This window comes from Balaenoptera physalus, assembly GCF_965194825.1.
Source record: "Balaenoptera physalus genome assembly, chromosome: 9".
Taxonomy (NCBI): Eukaryota; Metazoa; Chordata; class Mammalia; order Artiodactyla; family Balaenopteridae; genus Balaenoptera; species Balaenoptera physalus.
This window is the reverse complement of record NC_138888.1, coordinates 33,373,940-33,399,163: the sequence shown is the minus strand read 5'-3', so window position 1 is coordinate 33,399,163 and position 25,224 is coordinate 33,373,940. Positions and strand designations below refer to the sequence as shown.

The window sequence follows — 25,224 nt, the reverse complement described above, 5'->3', positions numbered from 1 at the left end:
GATTTTTTTTTTTTTTTTTTTTACCACGCCGCACGGCATGTGGGATCCTAGTTCCCCGACCAGGGATCAAACCTGCACCCCCTGCATTGGAAGGCAGAGTCTTAACCACTGGACCACGAGGGAAGTCCTGAGACATGATTTTTTTTTAATGTATCTATATGATGTTCTGATATGGATTTTTAAATACGTTTACTAAAACCTAAAGCTTATGCACTTAAAATACATAAAAGCTGGAGCCATGTCCCTCCTCCCACCCAGAATGCTTAACTTTTTCAAGTATCTTCCTAGTCCTCCTGAATGTTAGCCAAACATAAGTTAATGTTTAATACAGACAGCATACAAGGCTGTGAGACAGAAAATTTGTGTCTTGTCCCCTATTTCCTATATGTGTGAGTTCAGATAAGTCACTTAACCTCTTCATACCTTCATCCTCACCAGTGTGAAAATAGGGATCATGCCCTCTATGTATCTCTAAAGGCAGGAAGAGTAAACAAAACACAAGAGTATTGTTAGCCCTCTGAACACGCATATCAATCTGGGGTACAGCTGAGCCTGACAGTGTAACCCGCTTCTTAGAGTGCTAATATCATAAGTCAATGCCTTTTGGTCCAGGAATCTCACATCTCCTCCTCTCCTGGAGTGCAGCCAAGAGAAGAAGCTCTTTTTTTCTGTGCAGAAGGAAGGCTATCTTCTCCCTTAATAAGTACTGTGCTGGCCATAAAGATTTCTGCCCACCCCCAGCCCCTACCTCCACTCACCCCCATCAGCGTGGTACTTGGTGTGCAATCGCAGGCTAGTTTTGAATTACCAGAAGGCCAGTGGCTAGAATGCAGCGTGGTTGGGACCAGAGGCGCTCAGGTCTGCTCTCCTCCTAAGCACTCAGCTGTAGCCCTTCAGCAGCAGCTTCCTATAAGGCTCTGAAAAATGTCCAGAAAATATTCCCAGCCATCCACATTCACTGGTAGCGAAACACCAGGCATATGGCCAGTTTGAACGGTATCAGAAAGGCATATGGAAAGAGATTTTTCTTTCTCCAACAGGCTTTAGAACTTCAAAGGGATAGTTTGTTGGATTATTATTACATCAGTCAATCACCCAACATCCTTGACCCCCTACAGTTTGCCAGGCACTGTGCCTGGCACTCGGAGGAATAAAAAAGAGATAAGACATAACCCTAGCCCCCAAGGATTGCGATTCAATAGATATGACGAAACACCTAAAAAAATAATTACCCACAACAGTCACGAATAGTGGTAATGATAGTTGTTTTTGAAAATCTAAGAAAGGAGCGTATGGGTCAAAATCATTGGGGATGCCTTCATAGAGAAGGTGAAGTTGGAAGCGAATCATCTTGGGGGCTGGATTTATTTTGGATAATTGGAGAGGAGTTAGGGAGCAATAGTATGAACAAAGCTTTTTCTGGGAATGTTCCTGGAAAGGTAGGCAATAAGTAGGCAATAAGAATGGCAATAATGTTGACAAGATTAGTTAGGAAATTGTTTGGTCATATATTTAACAACATTCATTCAATATTTGCTGTAAGTGAGACATCATACTAGAAGCTGGATATAAAGTGATGAGCAAACAGACCAAGTTTTTGTCCTCTTAGAGCTTACTTTTTAGTCAGGTAGCCGTTACGTAGGTATGCCAGCACGTAAATAGTAATTCTAAAATGCATGGAGCTATGAAGGAAATATTCTTCTGCAGGAAGTTGAGAAACCTAGATAGGTGCCCTGGGGATGGCCACACCAAGAAGAGATACTTATTAAACTGAAAGCTGATGGATGACAAAGATCCAACCACTAAAGTGTTGAGCAGAAGCTCATTCAAGGCAAAGACAACAGAATATGAGAAGACCCTAAGAAGGGAAGAGATTGGCATATTACATATAAAAGGAAGCCAGGGAAGCTGATTGCATAGGGTCTTAATTATAACATTTTTGACTTATTTCTTATCATGGGTCATGTAGAATTCTTCACATCTTAATATTGGAGTACTCATGTTATTGGTACTGAGTGTGTTAACAATGACTCTTACACATTTTTGTATAAATTAATTTGATAAGTAGAAGTCAAGGCAATGAATATTATCTTGATCATCCAGAATTTTAAAAGGAGAGTGTATCAGTATACATTTATTTTCAAGAGATTAGATGCTTTGAGCATACAAGAGTTGGAAAGCTCGAATGTATGAGTATTTATGGGAATTATTACCTTTTAGTAATGTAAATAAGATACTGATGAAGCAAGAAATAAATTTTAGTTCAAATTATAATGTATATTTTCTGTATAGTAACTGATACTAGTGCTGGTGGTATATTAATTCTTAAGATATTGAAAGATGATAATAATGTAGATCAAATCCCTTATAGTATTCTGTGATATGTGAAAATAGTAGAGATATTATAGAACACAGTAAAATCCAGACTAGACAAACATCTAAAGCAGTTTAGATGACCAACATCTTAAGCAGCTGACCTGAGTAATTCAAAAGCAACATTTAAAAAATTATGTGAGCATACATTTGTGTGGTATGTATGTGTAAAGAGTTTCTTGACCCAACTGGACCTCGAATTTAAAAGTGAAAATAATTCCAATATTAATGTTTTGGAAGAGTTAATCCAGAGCATTCTAATATATTGATTAACACACGCCAAATCATTTTGTATATATACTGAAACTATAAAGAGGAATTTTTAAAACTTCCATTGGATTCTTTTCCTTTCTTTCTTTTATTTGTGGTGATAACATTTGAAGGTTGAGAAATTAGATGATAATGGTTAGACTTTATATTCTACCTTTTATTTAAAACCTTGAAAACTTTCATGAATTAAACCTCTTATTGCCCCCTGGGAAATCAGAAAATGCACTATAATTCCTGCAGCACCTCCTACCATGTTCTGTGCTGGCCAGACATTTAGTTCTATCTTAAGTTCTATTTAAAATCCGTTTATGTATAAAACAATTTAGATTCTCTGGGCATGTCTAAAATGCAAGCACTCTGGTACAAGATTGTGGAGTATTAATACTCTGCCAGCTTGAACCTTTATTTAAATTGTATTGAGGCAGTTTGTGATTTTTTGATTCATTTTCTGCAGTTAGATTATCCCTATTTTTTAGGAGAGGAAGTCATATTTATTAGCATATGCATACACATTAAAAAACGAAGTATAAACCTATTACAAGGTGCTCTAAGCCTTGTAGTATCTGAAACTTGTAATGTTACACATGCCATTTGATTACATATGGTATATCTTAACTATGAACACATTAAATGGAGTCCATTGTGTCAAATGATATTTTCAATGTGAATAAGGGTGAAACAATATGAGGATGATCTTTGGGAGGTGGGGCTGTTGTAGAGTTCTGTTCTATTTTGTTGACAGTAATATATGGTCCTGTGATTACTGGAATCCTTTTTGGTGATGTCATATGGGGAAAGTTAACATTTATTCTTCTTTAACATTTTACTAGATCTTTACATTGTTATAAAACAAGCATTTACTACTTAGTAGCTAAGCATTCCCTTTCTTTGTTTCTTTAATTAATGTATTGATCTAAACCGAATCTATAGGATCAAGCTGATTGAGACAGGTTGTCTGTGCCTCTTTTGAGAGATCATTGCTACACTCCACACTTTTTCAGTAAATAAAATATGGGCAAAACTGCAACATGTGCAAGCTGAAGAATCCATTAAAGACTTTTGGCAATAGTACCTTAAAAATATTTCAAAAATAATTCTGCTTTATGGCTTCTTCTGTGCCATTGCGTACAACGAGGGTTTTAAAAAGACCAAATACAGCTCTCTGATTTCCATTTAATGGAAGAAGTAATAAAGTTTGATTGTATATTTGAGCACGGGGCATCATTTCCAGTACATCTGATCAATAATTCATCAATTTCCTTTGGCTCAAAGTAATATTTGAAAGAAGATGCAGCCGGTGAGAGCTTATCTAGCTGTAGCTTCATCATCTCTATTAATTATGCTTTTCCCGAATTTGGTTCATTAGGCTACCAAAGTGACAGCAGATGGCGAGCAAACTGGGCAGGATGCAGAGAGGACCAACACGAGAGCAGACTCCTTAGGAGAATTCATTAAGGACCTGGCCCAGCATGCAGAAGGTATTAGAAAAGTCACAATTTAATCATTATTTCTCCTAACAGGAAAAGAAAAAAAGGATTGCACGGGACTGGAATTTCTCTAGTAAGAGATGACATTTCTAAATTTGAGGGTTGGATTTTTAAAAAGTTTTTTGATCAAGATATTCAAGGGCATTATCAACTGAGAGTCTACAGCCTACAGGGTTAAATTTGTGACAGAAGTCAGTGAATTAGGAATTATGAGTACAAAATAGCAGTAAATTGAATGCATTCCTTTATGAATGCTCTGATCCTTGAGGAATGGCTATTGTGATCAAATATGATTAAATTAGTTAATGGGCAACTTATCCTCTGCTATGGTGCTGTTTTTGTATTCAGAACTATTTAAAAGATCCTTGATTTTTTTTAAAAAAAGTTAATTTTATCATTCTGCTCAGTACCTTAAAGCAGCACTTTAATTTCTCAAAATGGCTTTTAAATACTTGGTACCGGTTTTTAATGAACATCTGTTGCTTGGGATTTGGATGTGCTACCTTACCAGAAGCTCTACTGCATTTAGTCCACAATTCTCAAGGAGTTAGTTCTTGGCATCTGCCAATCTGATTTGAGAATCAAAGTGGAAGCCATTTTTAGGCAAAAGCCCAGATTAAGAAACTCAAAGAAAACAGATAATGCAAAAAGAAAAAAGAAAAAAAAAAACCCTCAAAAAAAAAAACAACAACAAAATATTAGTTCTTAAATATCTACTAATATATAATAAGCATGCATGCGTGTTGAGAAAATAGGAAAAAATGTTTTCTTTTTGCTTTAAAAATAAAACATTTTTATTGCTCTATAATGTTATACATTTTAGATACTTTGCTTTCTAATATAGCCAAATAAATCAGGACGTGAGAACCTTCAAGGCATATCCTGACAGGTCAGTCTTAGGAATCACTGGCCAAGAAGAGACAGAAACTTCCAAAGATTCCCCACAGCAAGAAACAACAGAGTTTTAATCTGAGGCATAATCTCAGGCAAGACATGTCAGGATCCAAAACAGAAGTTACTCCTACCAAAAAAATCTCAGTTAATTCGTTGTGGTTTCTCCTCTGCTAGATGAAGTTGTCGTCCTTTCCCTGTTTTTATTTTCCAGTAATGTTATTTGAAAGTATCCACCCTCCCTTCCTCCCACCAAAAAAATCCCATTGCAGATAGAGCAGATTCACTCTACCTGGATCCCTGAAGACATTAGTCAGTACTCCAGGGACTTTCCTTTTCCTTCCAACTCAGTCTCAAACACTAACACCCAGCAGCCTATCCTAGGAACTAATCTTGATCATTTCAATCAAACGTTGCTACATAAGAATAAATCCTAATACACGTTTCCGATAGACTCCAGTACCAGCACTGCCTACTTGATCTACATCTTTGTGCGTGCCACAAAGGCACCAGCAGGGGGCAGAGTGGAGATGATATTTAACCCAGGCTTGGCTCACCATCCACAATCTATCAATCAAAGAAAGGGGTTATGTCATCAAAGGTGTCTCCCATTTCCTACATTGTACATCAGTCAGGTGGTCTGGCTGTGTCTGTCCAAATGGGGCACCTTTTCCTAATTCGTGTGAAGTTCCATGTGGATAGCTGTGATCCTATACCCGAGGACAATGTGAATACTACTCTCTTCTTCCACCAGGTACTAACGTAAATGATAACAAAAATGGTAACCACAGCTCTTTGTAAAAGAACTTTGACAGAATTAATCTAACTATTAAAATTTCATGAAAATTCAAATTTGAATATGCCAGAGTTAAATCGTAAAGGGTTTACATATATATAACAAGGCTTGGATGTCTAGGGGATTTTTTTAAAAAAAGAAAACTCGAGGGTCCTCGGGAAGATGGCGGAAGAGTAAGACGCGGAGATCACCTTCCTTCCCACAGATACAGTAGAAATACATCTACACGTGGAACTGCTCCCACAGAACACCCACTGAACGCTGGCAGAAAACGTCCGATCTCCAAAAAGGCAAGAAACTCCCCCCGTACTTGGGTAGGGCAAAAGAAAAAAGAAATAACAGAGACAAAAGAATAGGGACGGCACCTGCACCAGTGGGAGGGAGCCGTGAAGGAGGAAAGATTTCCACGCACTAGGAAGCCCCTTAGCGGGCGGAGACTGCAGGTGGCAGAGGGGGGAAGCTTCGGAGCCACGGAGGAGAGCGCAGCCACAGGGGTGCGGAGGGCAAAGCGGAGAGATTCCCGCACGGAGGCTCGGCGCCGAGCAGCACTCTCCAGCCCGAGAGGCTTGTCTGCTCACCCGCCGGGGCGGGCGGGGCTGGGAGCTGAGGCTCGGGCTTCGGTCGGATCGCAGGGAGAGGACTGGGGTTGGCGGCGTGAACACAGCCTGAAGGGGTTAGTGCACCACAGCTAGCCGAGAGGGAGTCCGGGAAAAAGTCTGCAGCTGCCGAAGAGGCAAGAGACTTTTTCTTCCCTCTTTGTTTCCTGGTGCGCGAGGAGAGGGGATTCAGAGCGCTGCCTAAACGAACTTCAGAGACGGGCGCGAGCCGCAGCTACCAACGCGGATCCCACAGCAACAGGGGCGCAGAGGGAAAAACGGAGAGATTCCCGCACAGAGGCTCGGCGCCGAGCAGCACTCTCCAGCCCGAGAGGCTTGTCTGCTCCCCCGCCGGGGCGGGCGGGGCTGGGAGCTGAGGCTCCGGTTTCGGTTTCGGTTGGATCGCAGGGAGAGGACTGGGGCTGGCAGCGTGAACACAGCCTGAAGGGATTAGCGCACAACAGCTGGCTGGGAGGGAGACCGGGAAAAAGTCTGCAGCTGCCGAAGAGGCAAGGGACTTTTTCTTGCCTCTTTGTTTCGTGGCGCGCAAGGAGAGGGGATTCAGAGCGCCGCCTAAACGAACTCCAGAGAAGGGCGCGAGCCGCGGCGATCACCGCAGACCCCACAGCAACAGGGGCGCAGAGGAAAAAAACGGAGAGACTCCCGCACAGAGGCTCGGCGCCGAGCAGCACTCACCAGCCCGAGAGGCTTGTCTGCTCGGCGGGCGGGGCTGGGAGCTGAGGCTCGGGTTTCGGTTTCGGTTGGATCGCAGGGAGAGGACTGGGGCTGGCGGCGTGAACACAGCCTGAAGGGGTTAGCGCACCACAGCTGGCTGGTAGGGAGTCCGGGAAAAGGTCTGCAGCTGCCGAAGAGGCAAGAGACTTTTTCTTGCCTCTTTGTTTCGCGGCGCGCAAGGAGAGGGGATTCAGAGTGCCGCCTAAACGAACTCCAGAGAAAGGCGTGAGCCGCGGCGATCAGCACGGACCCCAGAGACGGGCGTGAGACGCTGGGGCTGCTGCTGCCGCCTCCAAAAAGCCTGTGTGTGAGCACAAGTCACTCTCCACATCGCCCCTCCCGGGAGCCTGTGCAGCCCGCCACTGCCAGGGTCCCGTGATCCGGGGACAAGTTCCCCGGGAGAACGCACTGCCCGCCTCAGGCTGGTGCAACGTCACGCCGGCCTCGGCCGCCGCAGGCTCACCCCGGCTCCTCTGTACACCTCCCTACCCGCGGCCTGAGTGAGCCAGAGCCCCCGAAGCAGCTGCTCCTTTAACCCCGTCCTGTCTGTGCGGGGAATAGACGCCCTCAGGCGACCTACACGCAGAGGCGGGTCCAAATCCAAAGCTGAACCCCAGGAACTGTGCGAACAGGGAAGATAAGGGGAAATCTCTCCCAGCAACCTTAGAAGCAGCGGATTAAAACTCCACAAACAACTTGATGTGCCTGCATCTGGTGAATACCTGAATAGACAACGAATCATCCCAAATTCAGGAGGTGGACTTTGGGAGCAGGATATATTAATTTTTCCCCTTTTCCTTTATTTGTGAGTGTATATGTATATGCTTCTGGGTGCGATTTTGTCTGTATAGCTTTGCTTTACAATAGCTTTATTTTACTTCACTATATTATAGCCTCTTTCTTTCTTTCTTTCTTTCTTTCTATTTTTTCTCCCTTCTACTCTGAGCCGTGTGGACGAAAGGCTCTTGGTGCTCCAGCCAGGCATCAGGGCCGTGCCTCTGAGGTGGGAGAGCCAACTTCAGGACACTGGTCCACAAGAGACCTCCCAGCTTCACGTAATACCAAAAGGCAAAAATCTCTCAGAGATCTCCATCTCAACATCAAGACCCAGCTTCACTCAACGACCAACAAGCTACAGTGCTGGACACCCTATGCCAAACAACTAGCAAGACAGGAACACAGCCCCATCCATTAGCAGAGAGGCTGCCTAAAATCATAATAAGGCCACAGACACCCCAAAATACACCACCAGACGTGGACGTGCCCACCAGAAAGACAAGAGCCAACCTCATCCACCAGAGCTCAGGCACTAGTTCCCTCCACCAGGAAGCCTACACAACCCACTGAACCAACCTTAGCCACTGGGGACAGATACCAAAAACAACAGGAACTACGAACCTGCAGCCTGTGAAAAGGAGACCCCAAACACAGTAAGATAAGCAAAATGAGACGACAGAAAAACACACAGCAGATGAAGGAGCAGGGTCAGAACATACCAGACTTAACAAATGAAGAGGAAATAGGTAGTCTACCTGAAAAAGAATTCAGAATAATGATAGTAAGGATGATCCAAAATCTTGGAAATAGAATAGACAAAATGCAAGAAACATTTAACAAGGACGTAGAAGAACTAAAGAGGAACCAAGCAATGATGAAAACCACAATAAATGAAATTAAAAATACTCTAGATGGGATCAATAGCAGAATAACTGAGGCAGAAGAAAGGATAAGTGACCTGGAAGATAAAATGGTGGAAATAACTACTGCAGAGCAGGATAAAGAAAAAAGAATGAAAAGAACTGAGGACAGTCTCAGAGACCTCTGGGACAACATTAAACGTGCCAACATTCGAATTATAGGGGTCCCAGAAGAAGAAGAGAAAAAGAAAGGGACTGAGAAGATATTTGAAGAGATTATAGTTGAAAACTTCCCTAATATGGGAAAGGAAATAGTTAATCAAGTCCTGGAAGCACAGAGAGTCCCATACAGGATAAACCCAAGGAGAAACACACCAAGACACATATTAATCAAACTGTCAAAAATTAAATATAAGGAAAACATATTAAAGGCAGCAAGGGAAAAAAAACAAATAACACACAAGGGAATCCCCATAAGGTTAACATCTGATCTTTCAGCAGAAACTCTGCAAGCCAGAAGGGAGTGGCAGGATATACTTAAAGTGATGAAGGAGAAAAACCTGCAACCAAGATTACACTACCCAGCAAGGATCTCATTCAGATTCGATGGAGAAATTAAAACCTTTACAGACAAGCAAAAGCTGAGAGAGTTCAGCACCACCAAACCAGCTTTACAACAAATGCTAAAGGAACTTCTCTAGGCAAGAAACACAAGAGAAGGAAAACACCTACAATAACAAACCCAAAACATTTAAGAAAATGGGAATAGGAACATACATATCGATAATTACCTTGAATGTAAATGGATTAAATGCTCCCACCAAAAGACACAGGCTGGCTGAATGGATACAAAAACAAGACCCATCTATATGCTGTCTACAAGAGACCCACTTCAGACCTAGAGACACATATAGACTGAAAGTGAGGGGATGGAAAAAGATATTCCATGCAAATGGAAATCAAAAGAAAGCTGGAGTAGCAATTCTCATATCAGACAAAATAGACTTTAAAATAAAGACTATTACAAGAGACAAAGAAGGACACTATATAATGATCAAGGGATCGATACAAGAGGAAGGTATAACAATTGTAAATATTTATGCACCCAACATAGGAGCACCTCAATACATAAGGCAAATACTAACAGCCATAAAAGGGGACATCGACAGCAACACAATCATAGTAGGGGACTTTAACACCCCACTCTCACCAATGGACAGATCATCCAAAATGAAAATAAATAAGGAAACACAAGCTTTAAATGATACATTAAACAAGATAGACTTAATTGATATTTATAGGACATTCCATCCAAAAACAACAGAATACACATTTTTCTCAAGTGCTCATGGAACATTCTCCAGGATAGATCATATCTTGGGTCACAAATCAAGCCTTGGTAAATTTAAGAAAATTGAAATAGTATCAAGTATCTTCTCCGACCACAACGCTATGAGACTAGATATCAATTACAGGAAAAGACCTGTAAAAAATACAAACACATGGAGGCTACACAATACATTACTTAATAACGAAGTGATCACTGAAGAAATCAAAGGGGAAATCAAAAAATACCTAGAAACAAATGACAATGGAGATACGACGACCCAAAACCTATGGGACGCAGCAAAAGCAGTGCTAAGAGGGAAGTTTATAGCAATACAAGCCTACCTCAAGAAACAGGAAACATCTCGAATAAACAACCTAACCTTGCACCTAAAGCAATTAGAGAAAGAAGAACAAAAAAACCCCAAAGCCAGCAGAAGGAAAGAAATTATAAAGATCAGGTCAGAAATAAATGAAAAAGAAATGAAGGAAACAATAGCAAAAATCAATGAAACTAAAAGCTGGTTCTTTGAGAAGATAAACAAAATTGATAAACCATTAGCCAGACTCATCAAGAGAAAAAGGGAGAAGACTCAGATCAATAGAATTAGAAATGAAAAAGGAGAAGTAACCACTGACACTGCAGAAATACAAAAGATCATGAGAGATTACTACAAGCAACTCTATGCCAATAAAATGGACAACCTGGAAGAAATGGACAGATTCTTAGAAAGGCACAAACTGCCGAGACTGAACCAGGAAGAAATAGAAAATATGAACAGACCAATCACAAGCACTGAAATTGAAACTGTGATTAAAAACCTTCCAACAAACAAAAGCCCAGGACCAGATGGCTTCACAGGTGAATTCTATCAAACATTTAGAGAAGAGCTAACACCTATCCTTCTCAAACTCTTCCAAAATATTGCAGAGGGAGGAACACTCCCAAACTCATTCTACGAGGCCACCATCACCCTGATACCAAAACCAGACAAAGATGTCACAAAGAAAGAAAACTACAGGCCAATATCACTGATGAACATAGATGCAAAAATCCTCAACAAAATACTAGCAAACAGAATCCAACAGCACATTAAAAGGATCATACACCATGATCAAGTGGGGTTTATCCCAGGAATGCAAGGATTCTTCAATATACGCAAATCAATCAATGTGATACATCATATTAACAAACTGAAGGAGAAAAACCATATGATCATCTCAATAGATGCAGAGAAAGCTTTCGACAAAATTCAACACCCATTTATGATAAAAGCCCTGCAGAAAGTAGGCATAGAGGGAACTTTCCTCAACATAATAAAGGCCATATATGACAAACCCACAGCCAACATTGTCCTCAATGGTGAAAAACTGAAACCATTTCCACTAAGATCAGGAACAAGACAAGGTTGCCCACTCTCACCACTATTATTCAACATAGTTTTGGAAGTGTTAGCCACAGCAATCAGAGAAGACAAAGAAATAAAAGGAATCCAAATCGGAAAAGAAGAAGTAAAGCTGTCACTATTTGCAGATGACATGATACTATACATAGAGAATCCTAAAGATGCTACCAGAAAACTCCTAGAGCTAATCAATGAATTTGGTAAAGTAGCAGGATACAAAATTAATGCACAGAAATCTCTTGCATTTCTATACACTAATGACGAAAAATCTGAAAGTGAAATTAAGAAAACACTCCCATTTACCATTGCAACAAAAAGAATAAAATATCTAGGAATAAACCTACCTAAGGAGACAAAAGACCTGTATGCAGAAAATTATAAGACACTGATGAAAGAAATTAAAGATGATACAAATAGATGGAGAGATATACCATGTTCCTGGATTGGAAGAATCAACATTGTGAAAATGACTCTACTACCCAAAGCAATCTACAGATTCAATGCAATCCCTATCAAACTACCACTGGCATTTTTCACAGAACTAGAACAAAAAATTTCACAATTTGTATGGAAACACAAAAGACCCCGAATAGCCAAAGCAATCTTGAGAACGAAAAATGGAGCTGGGGGAATCAGGCTCCCTGACTTCAGACTATATTACAAAGCTTCAGTAATCAAGACAGTTTGGTACTGGCACAAAAACAGAAATATAGATCAATGGAACAGGATAGAAAGCCCAGAGATAAACCCACACACATATGGGCACCTTATTTTTGATAAAGGAGGCAAGCATATACAGTGGAGAAAAGACAGCCTCTTCAATAAGTGGTGCTGGGAAAATTGGACAGGTACATGTAAAAGTATGAAAATAGAACACTCCCTGACACCATGCACAAAAATAAACTCAAAATGGATTAAAGACCTAAGTGTAAGGGCAGACACTATCAAACTCTTAGAGGAAAACATAGGCAGAACACTCTATGACATACATCACAGCAAGATTCTTTTTGACCCAGCTCCCAGAGAAATGGAAATAAGAACACAAATAAACAAATGGGACCTAATGAAACTTAAAAGCTTTTGCACAGCAAAGGAAACCATAAACAAGACCAAAAGACAACCATCAGAATGGGAGAAAATATTTGCAAATGAAGCAACTGACAAAGGATTAATCTCCAAGATTTACAAGCAGCTCATGCAGCTCAATAACAAAAAAACGAACAACCCAATCCAAAAATGGGCCGAAGACCTAAATAGACATTTCTCCAAAGAAGATATACAGATGGCCTACAGACACATGAAAGAATGCTCAACATCATTAATCATTAGAGAAATGCAAATCAAAACTACAATGAGATATCATCTCACACCGGTCAGAATGGCCATCATCAAAAAATCTAGAAACAATAAATGCTGGAGAGGGTGTGGAGGAAAGGGAACACTCTTGCACTGTTGGTGGGAATGTAAATTGATACAGCCACTATGGAGAACAGTATGGAGGTTCCTTAAAAAACTACAAATAGAACTACCATACGACCCAGCAATCCCACTACTGGGCATATACCCTGAGAAAACCATAGGTCAAAAAGAGTCATGTACCAAAATGTTCATTGCAGCTCTATTTACAATAGCCAGGACATGGAAGCAATCTAAATGTCCATCGACAGATGAATGGATAAAGAAGATGTGGCACATATATACAATGGAATATTACTCAGCCATAAAAAGAAATGAAATGGAGGTATTTGTAATGAGGTGGATGGAGTTAGAGTCTGTCATACAGAGTGAAGTAAGTCAGAAAGAGAAAAACAAATACAGTATGCTAACACATATATACGGAATCTAAGGGGAAAAAAAAAAAAAAAGGCCATGAAGAACCTAGTGGCAAGACGGGAATAAAGACACAGACCTACTAGAGAATGGACTTGAGGATATGGGGAGGGGGTGGGGTGAGATGTGACAGGGTAAGAGAGTGTCATGGACATATATACACTACCAAATGTAAAATAGATAACTAGTGGGAAGCAGCCGCATAGCACAGGGAGATCAGCTCGGTGCTTTGTGACCATCTAGAGGGATGGGATGGGGAGGGTGGGAGGGAGGGAGATGCAAGAGGGAAGAGAAATGGGAACATATTGTATATGTATAACTGATTCACTTTGTTATAAAGCAGAAGCTAACACACCATTGTAAGGCAATTATACTTCAATAAAGATGTTAAAAAAAAAAAAAAAAAAAAAAAAAAAAAAAAAAAAAAAAAAAGAAAACTCACTAAAAACTTTGAGTTATACAACATACCTATACTTTTTTTTCCCCTCTCGAAACTATAATAATGGTGGATAATCATCAGTGTTTTTGTTTTTATTAGTGGTAATAAATTGCTGTGGGAAAAGTGCATGCTTCAGCCTGGCATTTGTCTATTTCAGTTTACTTTTTAGATAGATGAAATACCTTACTCACACTATATTCCATTATAAGTCATAGCCGCTATATAGAAATCAACTTCTATTAATCTAAGGCGTTCTTATCTCACTATAATTTTATAAAGTCTATTGTGCTATGACTCCTGATTCGATCATGAATAAACTATATTTTATTCCACACACTATTAGAATTAATGAGTGAATGTATATAAACCCATTAGCATATGTTCTGATATATAATAGGACTTAAGAAATGCTGGACACCCTTCTTTTCTGTTCTTCAGGTCACAATAGTATTAGTCATTCATGATAAATTTACCCATTATAGGATATTTTTCTCAGGTTCAGCATGAAAAACAGCTTTGCTTCTCCTGAGGAATTTATTTATTTAGTTTGTATGTTATAGATACTGTATACCTCTTAAAATACTCCTTTTTATCCTGATGCGTTGGCTACTGAGATACTTAACACTAGATTTAGGATCCACTGACCTGGACGTTACAGCATGCCTGTCTGTCTAGTAACTCTTTGCCTGATTTACATTAATTTTTTTTATCTTTGCCCCATTTCCTTTATATTTATTTTATCTTGTTTTAAAGATATTTTAAAATGACTTTAAATTCCCTTTGTAATAAGTTAGAAAGAAAAGATAATTAAATTTAAAAGATGTGTTTATGTTGCAAGTATTTTTAATACTGTTGAAAACATACTGAAGTGATAGTGTATATCTTGGGGTAATAGACTACATAACACATTTATCTTTAGTTTAAAAGTACTCAGAGAAGTTCCAAATTCCATGTATAGAAGCAAAGGAGCAGTCAGACCTCTTCTATTAAAATAATGCTGCTTTCTTAATATAGCATCATTTTGCTAAAGCAGTTTTTGTGTACCCTAATAATTTCTTCTGGTTGCTTACGTATTGCTTTAATTTAAAAGAAATGATGCAATCCATCTTTTCCTTTTCTCACGCCATCATTCTTTTTCCACCAAATTCTTCTCTGTAGAAATTTAGCTGTGAGATTAGACCACAAAAGAAATAGTGAAGCTGCATCTCACATTCCTTCCTTCCTCAATACCACCTAGGCCCAGGACCTAAATTCCATCAAATTTCCAAAAACGTCTTTAAGCAAAGTTCATTTATGTATTCATTTAATAATGAAAAAACATACAGCTTTGTCAGGTTGGAAAGTGGGGCTTATCCCTTTCATTTAAAAAAAAATGTGAAGACAAATGATGTCATTGGTTACTTACATGCTACAATTTGTTAAAATCAGCTGTACAGATAGGCATGCACTCAAACCAAAGGATGGAGCTGTATCATCAGTAGAGCCAAATCTACTACTACCTTTCTTGAAATCTAAAAAGTAGAAACCTTCTTACATTTAATCATTAACATTCTAACATGGCTTCCCCATAGTCTGCTGGACCAAGGAGCTTTCCAATCAATAGCGCATGGTCACCATGTTTCCTTAGCAAGAATGACATGGCCTAGGTGATATCTTACTAATCATAGTGGTGGAATCTTAAGAAGGTTCTTTGGTATATGTCAAGGGATGACTATGAAGTAGTCAGCCAGAAAGTTGGCACCCTCACCTACTTCTAAGAATAGCACCTGAGCAATAATTTCTACCACAGGGCTAAGAATGGCCATATTTGTTCTTTAAAAGACCTGATTAGATTGTTCTGCAGATTAAACTATGGCTATCAGAAATAACAAGTTGACTGCAGCAATTTTCTAAGCAAAGACATTTATCATTAAAAAAGAATTAGAGGGGCTTCCCTGGTGGCGCAGTGGTTGCGAATCTGCCTGCCAATGCAGGGGACACGGGTTCGAGCCCTGGTCTGGGAAGATCCCACATGCCGCGGAGCAACTAGGCCCGTGAGCCACAATTACTGAGCCTGCGCGTCTGGAGCCTGTGCTCCGCAACAAGAGAGGCCGTGATAATGAGAGGCCTGTGCATCGCAATGAAGAGTGGCCCCCACTTGCTGCAACTAGAGAAAGCCCTCGCACAGAAACGAAGACCCAACACAGCCATTAATTAATTAATTAATTAATTAATTAATTAATTAATTAAAAAAAAAGAATTAGAAAGATACATTTTTGAAAGGGTAGAATTAGAGATTGAAACTTAATTTCTTCTACTAACCCAATATTCTCAAACTCTAGGTGCATCAGAAGATCCTGGAGGGCTTGTTAAAAACACAAATTGCTGGTCCACACCCCAGACTTTTTGACTCAATAGGTCTGTGATGGGACCTGAGAATATATATTTCTAACAAGTTCCCAGGTGATCTGATGTTGCTAATTTGGGGAACACATTTCAGAACCACTGTACCAACCCACCATGCCACATCCCCATGGCTGGTCTACTTTGCCTAACTGTGTGCACTTTTCTCAGGAGCTCTGTTCATACGACCCTTGGAACAGCTCCCACCAGTGTTAATCAGAAAAGTTTCTCCAAGAATAGAAATGAGTTTTGAAAATTCTTTAGGTCTTAAAGAGGTCTTAGGATACAGCTTTGAATGGTAGAAAATGTCTCTTGGCCAACCCATAGCCTTTATTCTGGGGATTTTCATAGGTAATATTATATAATAGAAATAGGGTTCAGAAGACAAAAGAATTCAGAAAAACACCTCTCTTCATCTTGCTAAATTAATGCTCCACAGAACACACTTCAGGAAAAGTTGGTCTAAAACTAAGGTAGAACTGTGTACATGTTTCAGTTCACCAATTTTTCAAACTATTATTTGACATAGAATTCTTTTGTCAAATGAAATCTTGCCCAGAACACCAACCTATAAAACAGATTCTTGGCAGAATAGATATCATTTGTAGAATACCTGAAGCGCCTGGAGAATCCTAAGATTCCAAAGAGCACAGTTTGAAAACCTATTTAGTGCCTAATAAACACAGACTCTTAGGATGGCTGTTATTGCTGGAAGGTATCTGTGAGCCCTAATGCATAATGCCTGTCCGTAGATGGGGGCTCCTTTCCTCATTCCTTTACGCAGATCAAGACAGAACTGTGTGGAAGTACAAGGGCAGGTTCGTTTTGAGAGATCTCATCACTGATAGTGTTTCTATACTCAGGGTTTTAAAATTGAATATGATTGTGTCTTATCAGCAATGCAGACCTTGCATTTTCAGCTTCCAAGTGTTATGCTACCTGTCTCATTTTTTACCTCTTACCTGAAGAAGGTTTGAGCTATTTGTTTACTTTATTTCTTCCTTTTGGGGTAGAAACACTGTTTTAATTACTGTGTCCCCCTAAAAGCAATATAATATGAAGAAATATGGCACACTTCCTTGTTTGTTATGGATCGTTATAGCAACTGCCTCTCTGTCTCCCAGCAGGAACACCCATGACAAACAACATTTCTCTTGGAGATGGTGGAGAAGAGCAGATGCTGGGTGCCATTTTTGCATGTGGCGTTTAGTTTACTAATTGGCAAAATTTGTTTTACCCCCTGCAGCTGTAAGTGAAAAAGCTGTAAAACTAAATGAAACTCTAGGAATTCAAGACAAGGCCTTTGAGAGAAATTTGCAAGAGCTTCAGAATGAAGTTGATAAGATGATGACAGAACTGAGGAGGAAAAATCTAGACACACAAAAGGAAGTTGCTGAAGATGAGTTGGTGTGAGTAGAAGCTCTGTTACTTTTTCATTTGATAAACTGAGCTTTCCAAATTGTTGTTTAGAGATTTCTAAATTTTCCATCACATATCAGTAGGAGATACTTTGTTCTTTATTTATTTTTCACCTACTTAGTTATAATTTGTCTTGCTCTAAAACGGATCAAAGGCATGTGTATACCTATATATAAATAATCAAGTAAATGATCTTTTTTTGGTGCTGTCCCTTCTGCAATTAGGCTAATGGTCTTGCTTTATTAATTTCCATTATTAGGGCCTTTAAAACTATTAATTGTTTTTGTTTTAATAAAAATATCTTTGGATAAATAAAGTTATGAATTTAACAGGCCATCCTATACATTTTGTCATCTTAGGAAATACTGAACAGAAGAATTGTCAAATAATACATGCCTAATGCAATGAAATAAAGTTTGGGAATTTGAGGTTGTGACTAATGATAGTGATTTTACTAATGCCAATGAATTCCTGTGACCGTACACTCAATAAAAAAAATACATTTTTACATTCATAGTCAGCTAACTTCAAAGTGATGGTGTTATTAATAATCAAATAGTATATACTAAATCAGCAACATTAGCAACACCTGAGAACTTGTTAGAAATACAAATTATCAAACCCCACCCTAGAACTACTGAATCAGAAACTTTTGGGATGGGGCCCAGCAATCTGTTTTGACAAGTTCTTCAGGGAATTATGATGCCTTTTAGTTTGAGATCTACTGTTCTTCAAATATTTAGCCTTCCTTGAAGGGCTCAGATATTATCCCTTTAGGAAAACCATTAAGTTGAATCCAGGAAACTCCCAGAACACTCAGTTCAAAGGAAAAGAAAAGTAGGTCAAAATTATATCATACTAGCATGTCAACAGCATGGCGCTATAGTCACAGTTTCTAACCAAACATATCAATATTCATATCTTATATTCAAAGTAACAGAGAAAATATCTCATGGTTAATCAGGTAGATTTTATTTTTGGTGTGTGAAGTAAATCATAAAACTGATTTCATCAGCCAGATTATGAGAATAACATGAGATCCTTTCCAAATGAAAATGTTATCAATTTAAAATGTGTGGATTTTTTTGTTCTTTAGTTTTAATTATAAATGCTATTGCCACTTTTCAGCTATCAGTTTTCAACTTGGTTTAGCACACAATCTGCCTTAAATATTGTTTCTAATTTTTCCACACTTTTAATGTTAGCATTTCTTTGTAACACTGTTTAATACCAATAAACCCTGAGGCAGTGGCAAGGGCTCATTGTCTCTTATTGGGCTGGGGTGTTTATAGAGCTGCAGAAGGCCTTCTGAAGAAAGTGAAGAAGCTGTTTGGAGAATCCCGAGGGAAAAATGAAGAAATGGAGAAGGACCTCCGGGAGAAACTGGCAGACTACAAAAGCAAGGTTGATGATGCTTGGGACCTGTTGAGAGAAGCCACAGAGAAAATCAGAGAAACTAATCTCTTATCTGCAGAAAACCAGAAAAACATGACTGCTTTGGAGGTGAGTCTTAGAGGCTCTTTCATCTGAATCTGGGAGCACGGGGTGGGAGTTTGACCATGGCAGAGTAAGTCAAGTTGATGCAAGTTGATGCACACGTACGAAATCAAGTGTGACAACTCTGAAAGGAGACTTCTCAGAAGCAGAACAGGGAATGATACTTCTTTTTTTTTTTTTTTTATAAATTTATTTATTTATTTTTATTTTTGGCTGTGTTGGGTCCCCGTTCTGTGCGCGGGCTTTCTCTAGTTGCAGCGAGTGGTGCGCAGGCTTCTCACTGTCGTGGCCTCTCTTGTTGCAGAGCGCAGGCTCAGTAGTTGTGGCACACGGGCCCAGCTGCTCCGCGGCATGTGGGAATCCTCCCGGGCCAGGGATCGAACCCGTGTCCCCTGCATTGGCAGGCAGATTCCCACCCACTGCGCCACCAGGGAAGCCCCTTCTTTTTGTTTTTTAATGAATGATCATTGCCCATATAATCAAATAAAATTTAGATAACTTAAACTATTTAAGATTTTTAAGGGCAGAATGGTACAGTGGAATGAGATCTTTACTGGGAGTCAGGGGTCCTTGGTCTTAACGACAACTATGCCACTAACTAGAAGTACTAGTGTGAACAAGTCAGTTAAAGTCTCAGAGCATCGGTCTCTCAACTATACAATGAGTGCATTATACTAGGGCGTATCCAGAGTTTCTTCAAATGCTAATACCATATGATTGTACAGTCCACCCAACCTGATCCACAAACCATGGTTTAGACATCCGGCCGCCATAAGTCACAGAAGTGCCAAGGATTTTCTAATGGAATTGGGGCACAGAAGAAACAGCTCACTGAGAGACCAGAGCCTGGGAAAATTTTGGTTCTCTTCTTCTTTGCAACATGTTCTATGAAAATGATATTTTACAATGGACTAACATGAGCAGATCAAGTCTGAGTTATTTTTTGTCTCCTTTTCCTCAGACAAGAGATAGTTCTCTCCTCAAGCAATGATAGGCAGCTTCTGCCTTTTTTAGAGTGCTAATGAAGCTAGAACTAAAACAGATCCTTCCATCCAGTCCTTCCTTTCTCCCTTCCTTCCTACTTCCCTTCTTTCCTTCTCTCCTTCCTTTCTCTCCCTCTCTTTCTTTCTCTCTCTCTCTCGTTTCTTTCTTAATATTTAACATGGCAAACTGATCACTTTTCCCTACAGTGAATTCAGCACATATGATGGCACAAACCTGTATTTAGCATTAAAAGAAAAAAACTTCCTCACCAGAAACAAACTTACCTTTGTTCTTTTCAAAGTATTTGACCCCAACAGATCTGAAAACAGTGGCAGACCTTTCTCTCTTCTAACATAAAATTTTACCTGCAACTATAACTGAACACTCTCTGGCATATATTATGCTCTCAAAACTGTTCATGGAATGACAGTTGAATAAAAAGAATCTGGATTTTTTTATCCATTCATTTCTTTCCATTTTCCTTTGGATTAAGAAGTAAAAGGATGAATTAATTTTTTAAAAGAATTGTTTTCTGGATCCCTCTCCTGGGACTTAGCCTTGTCATTTTGATAGAGGATTGAGAAGACTCACTGATGTATCTAATCTTAACCAATTTGGAATCTACTGACATGCTGGCAATATTAAAGAAAAAGCACTGTCTTGTTAAGCAGGATGCTAGGCTGCCTTCATATCACAGGCTTCCGCATGATTCATCTTGCTCGGTGATACACCAGTGGTGTAACTTACCCGGAGGTGCACCACTCCATTTTATGGCAACAGTTTAAGAAATTAAAATTACCTGTGTAGAAAGTATAATAAGCATCTGGGAAGTATTTCAAGAAGAGTTGTAGTGGCACACTAAATGGTGCTTTTAGCTATTCCTTCATTTTAGTGATGTTTAAAACCAAGAGCCATCATTCTTGGGTACCCCTAGAGAAGCCTGGAGCTTATGTAGTCAGTATTGAAGTGTAAGTTGTCCTTCTTGTATTTTCATTTTACACGTGATGCTTAACTAAAGGCTTGTTTAAAACTTACTAGAATAAATAGATAAACTGACTAAATTAATATGAATAAGGCAGAGCTTATTTAAGGTTGCTTGCCAAGGCCGATTAAGGTTGATTGCCAAGGTTGATGCTAGACCGGCCAATAAAGCATCACCTGTTTAGAGTTTGCTAAACAGACGCATCCCCTGGGCTCCCACCCAGAATCTGAGGTAGCTGGTCTGAGGTGTGGTCCAGGGTCCATGTTCTAAAACATCCCCTGGGTTAATCTGATGTACATATAGATTTTAAAAGAACTGATAATGTTGTATCCATTTGATTGAGTAATTAGTTGTACTTTAAATAAATGACTTCATTGAGCCTGTGCCCACAAAAAGGTGATATAATTAAGACCCAACGCATTTTTTTTTAATTTAAGGAAGTAAGCATGTAATTTTTATTACTAAAAACATTTATCAAGCCCCTACTAAGTTCAGGAAATGTACTAAACAAAAACTGAGTATATCAAACACTGGTCCTCATGGTGTGGTCCTTGGAACAGCAGCATTAGCATCACCTAGACACTTGTTAATAATGCAGATTCTCAGGTTCCCCCCAAACCTATCAACTCAGAAACTGGGAGTGGAGCCCAGCAACCTGTGTTTTTAAAATCCTACCCATGATTCAGATGCAGCCTTAAGCTTTAAAGACACTGATATTGATATAAGAAATAAAACACCACCTCTGATGACTTCAGGTGACTTGTATTTAGTGGGAGGCTCACACAAGTAAACTAGTCTGTACACTACAGGAGTTATCATGGAGGTATGCAAAGGAAGGGCATCGAAATCACCCCTGGATTTAGGAAGGGCTTCATAGAGGACTTGACACATATGCTAAGTCCTGAAGGGTAAGCTCTAATGATTCAAAGTAGAAGAGGAAGAACATTCCAGAAATAGGAAAAAAAAAATAACATGCAAACATATAGACATTTTGGAGAAATGTCATTGATTTGATAGGATTGGAATAAAGACTGCCTGTGAACTGGTGAGGGGATAGAAAGCCAACGAAGACAGAGAGGGTCCAGACCTTGAGTTATAAGAGAACTACATTCTGAGAGCTAAGCTGAGGAATTTGGTTTTATCCTGAAATCTATCAGAAGCAATTGAAATATTGGAGTCATGGATTAAAATTATATTTTGGGGACTTTCTGGGTGGTTCATGTAAACTCGAGGATTGGTTTTGTATCGGAAAATAGTGGGATATAAGGCTAGGAAAGCAGGCAGGAATAATATGCAAATGTCTGTTAGACACCTACCATTATCAAGATGCTATTGGTAACCAGGGTGTTAGAGGCTGAATAGGAATGATCTCTGGCCTCAGAGAACTTACGATTTCCTGAAAATTCAGGCATTTTAACCTTTCATTATATGTAACACTGTGATTAATATGGGCTGGGAGAATCAAACACCAAAATGATGGCATCATAGAAGTTGATAGAAATGATGGAACAGCATGAGCGGAAACACAGAGCTCTGAATGTATGATCTTAGGAAATGTCGAATAGAGCAGTGACGCTTGTTCGTAAGCTACATAAGTCTGTAGCAGAAGATGGCTCTGAAAATGGGCCTTTGGAGCCAGATCACAGAAGGCTTTGAATGCAACTTTCTAGAACAGGACAGGGTTAGAATGCCATTTCCAGCAATGGAGAAAAGACAGGAAACCGTGGGCGGAGGGGCAAAGAGAAGATGAGCAATTCAATTAAGCAAAGTAATGTGTTTTGAGCAGTCTGTCCCCAAATTTACCGTTATGACCTTGAACAGGAAGGAGTTGGAAGAAAGGGAAGAATGAGTTGCTAGATAAAGTTAGACAGGAAGATAACTTTTGTAAGTTCTTAATCCACCCCCCAGTAACCCCCCTCAACAACAACAAAAAAAAACAGGTGTTAAACTTACAAAGCTCTGGAATGAATTAAGATCTAATCAGAAGTTAAAAGTAGAAATGCAACAACTTTGGTGTCTAATCAGAATCACTTAACAATTATGCTTGTGGTATACACTTGGAGAATAATTCTCCCTAAACATGAGCCCCCCTTTTTCTCCTCAAATCTCAAAGCTTCCTATCTTTAAGTATTTTATATCCTACATCCTTCTCTATCCATTCCCTGTCTTTATTTTTATAGCACTCATCATTAAAAATATATTATACATTAATTCATTCAATTTTTAATTATACATTAAATTCATTCAATTTTTTTCCCTCCAGAAAGCCATGAGAAACATGTCTTCTGGCCCACTGTATCTCCAGGGCAGAGAATAGTACCTGGCACAAAGACAGAACAGAAATGTTCTTTCTCAATGAAGAAAGTACTATAAAGCAAACACAAATAAGTGTTATATCGATGCTTTTATCAATATTTAGGAGCTCCAAATCTTCATCTTTCCTTGGTTCAAAGCTAGATTTCATTAGTGTCTAAACTGAAATTAGCCACCACTGAAATCTCTTTAATCCCTAGATCGTTTCTGCTTCAGTGTGATAAAAAAAAAAGCACATTTTGATCTTTGCATAACAATGGGTTCCTTAAAGTGACTCAAAGAGAGCTTTTATAAAGAGTCTAACTCGCTGCTTAATTGAAACCAAAATGAATGTAGCTCTTCACCTCACATACGGGTGGAAATATTCTCCCTCCTACTGATACAGCATTTTGTTACCTTGATTTATAAATACAAACAAGCCATGCTGAAGAAAGTTTCTTGAATGTCTGTCCAGGGTCACTTTTAAGTCACTTCATACAAAAGCTAAGGGCTATAACTGATAGTTATATAAGAGTGTCAGACCTTTGGAAAATAAGATATGCCTTATAACCAGGAACATCAGGACTACCTCTACGTTTGCTGTTCGTGAAGGGAGAATGAAATTTCTCTCATTTAGCCAGGCATGGGAGTAGCTGAATGAACCGAGAGTCACCAGTGCAGACAGAACTATTTATTGAGGAAACTCTTCTAGGTACTGGAGATAAAGTGATACAAAGACTGTTTTATGGAACTTATATTATAGTGAGAAAGATAGTCACTAAACCAATAAATAAGAATATAATATGACCATAAAGTCTGCAGCATGGGCTAATATGCATAATAAGTGACTTGTTCTCAGTATATTGCCTGATGAATTAAATGTTATCCTTCGTCCACCAGGTCCAGCTCAATGGGCTGTACATTTCCTCTCCTCCCTATGCATGCATCTTGTGATGAATTGGTGTCTGATTATCATTAAATAGCCTGTGCTTTTAGCAACTCTTAGAAGAAGCAATCAAGATGGTTCAATCTATACAAAAATAAAATTGTATTATCTATGTTTCTATAATCGACGGCCACCCTATAAAATATAGTTCAGATAAATGAGTTCTAGGAAAAAGAAAATAAAGTAATTATAATAGTTAACAATTCTGTAGTGTTCACTGTGTGCCAGGCTGTGTTCTAAACCAATTTCTCTCAAATTTTATTGTGTATATGAATCACTTAGGGTTCTTGTTAAATGCAGATCCTGAGTTGGTAGTTTCCAAAAAGGCATTGAGATTGTGCATTTCTAAGAAGCTTCCCAGTGATGCCAATACTGCTGATCAATGGGCCATATTTTGAGTATTGAGGGAGAAAGCATTTTACATGAAGCTAAATGGAGGAGGAAACAAGGCAAGGAACTGGGGAAGGGCACATGGTGAAGGCAACTGCAACTGTAAAGGCTCAGAGGCAGGAGTAAGATATGTGTACTGGCAGCAGATTGAAGTGGTTGGTGAAGAGGTAGGGAAAGTAGGGTGTGAAATTAGCACTATCCAATGCAAATAAGAAGTGTGATTTCCACAATTGGAAAGTCAGTGCTTTCACAGCTCAAGACGGAAGCTCTATCATTAGGTAGACTGGGATTCAAATCTTAACTACACTGTACTAACTGTGTGACCTTGGGTAAATCACTTACTTTGTTCAATTTTCTATTCATTTAAAAGGTGATAAACACAGGACGTGTGTTAGTATAGAATTAAATGAGGAAAGCTTATAAACTACCTGGCACATACTGAAATCTAAATGAATATATAAACTAGCATTGTTATTTATATAAAAAGTGTAAATGGCAAAGGCTTAAAATTATAATTGATGCAGTTAAATCCACAGGTAAAAAGGT

General features: G+C 39.2%; 1 protein-coding gene across 2 annotated transcripts in view; it reads left to right on the top strand.

Moving 5' to 3' along the window:
* The window catches only part of LAMA2 (laminin subunit alpha 2), a 622,418-nt gene that overhangs the window by 487,516 nt on the left and 109,678 nt on the right, over positions 1–25,224 (top strand). For both annotated transcript variants that reach the window (XM_082475049.1, XM_082475048.1), the window contains exons 35-37: positions 4,010–4,121; positions 17,415–17,577; positions 18,880–19,090. In XM_082475049.1, coding sequence (XP_082331175.1) covers positions 4,010–4,121; positions 17,415–17,577; positions 18,880–19,090 — 486 coding nt within the window. The remainder of the gene's footprint in view (positions 1–4,009; positions 4,122–17,414; positions 17,578–18,879; positions 19,091–25,224) is intronic.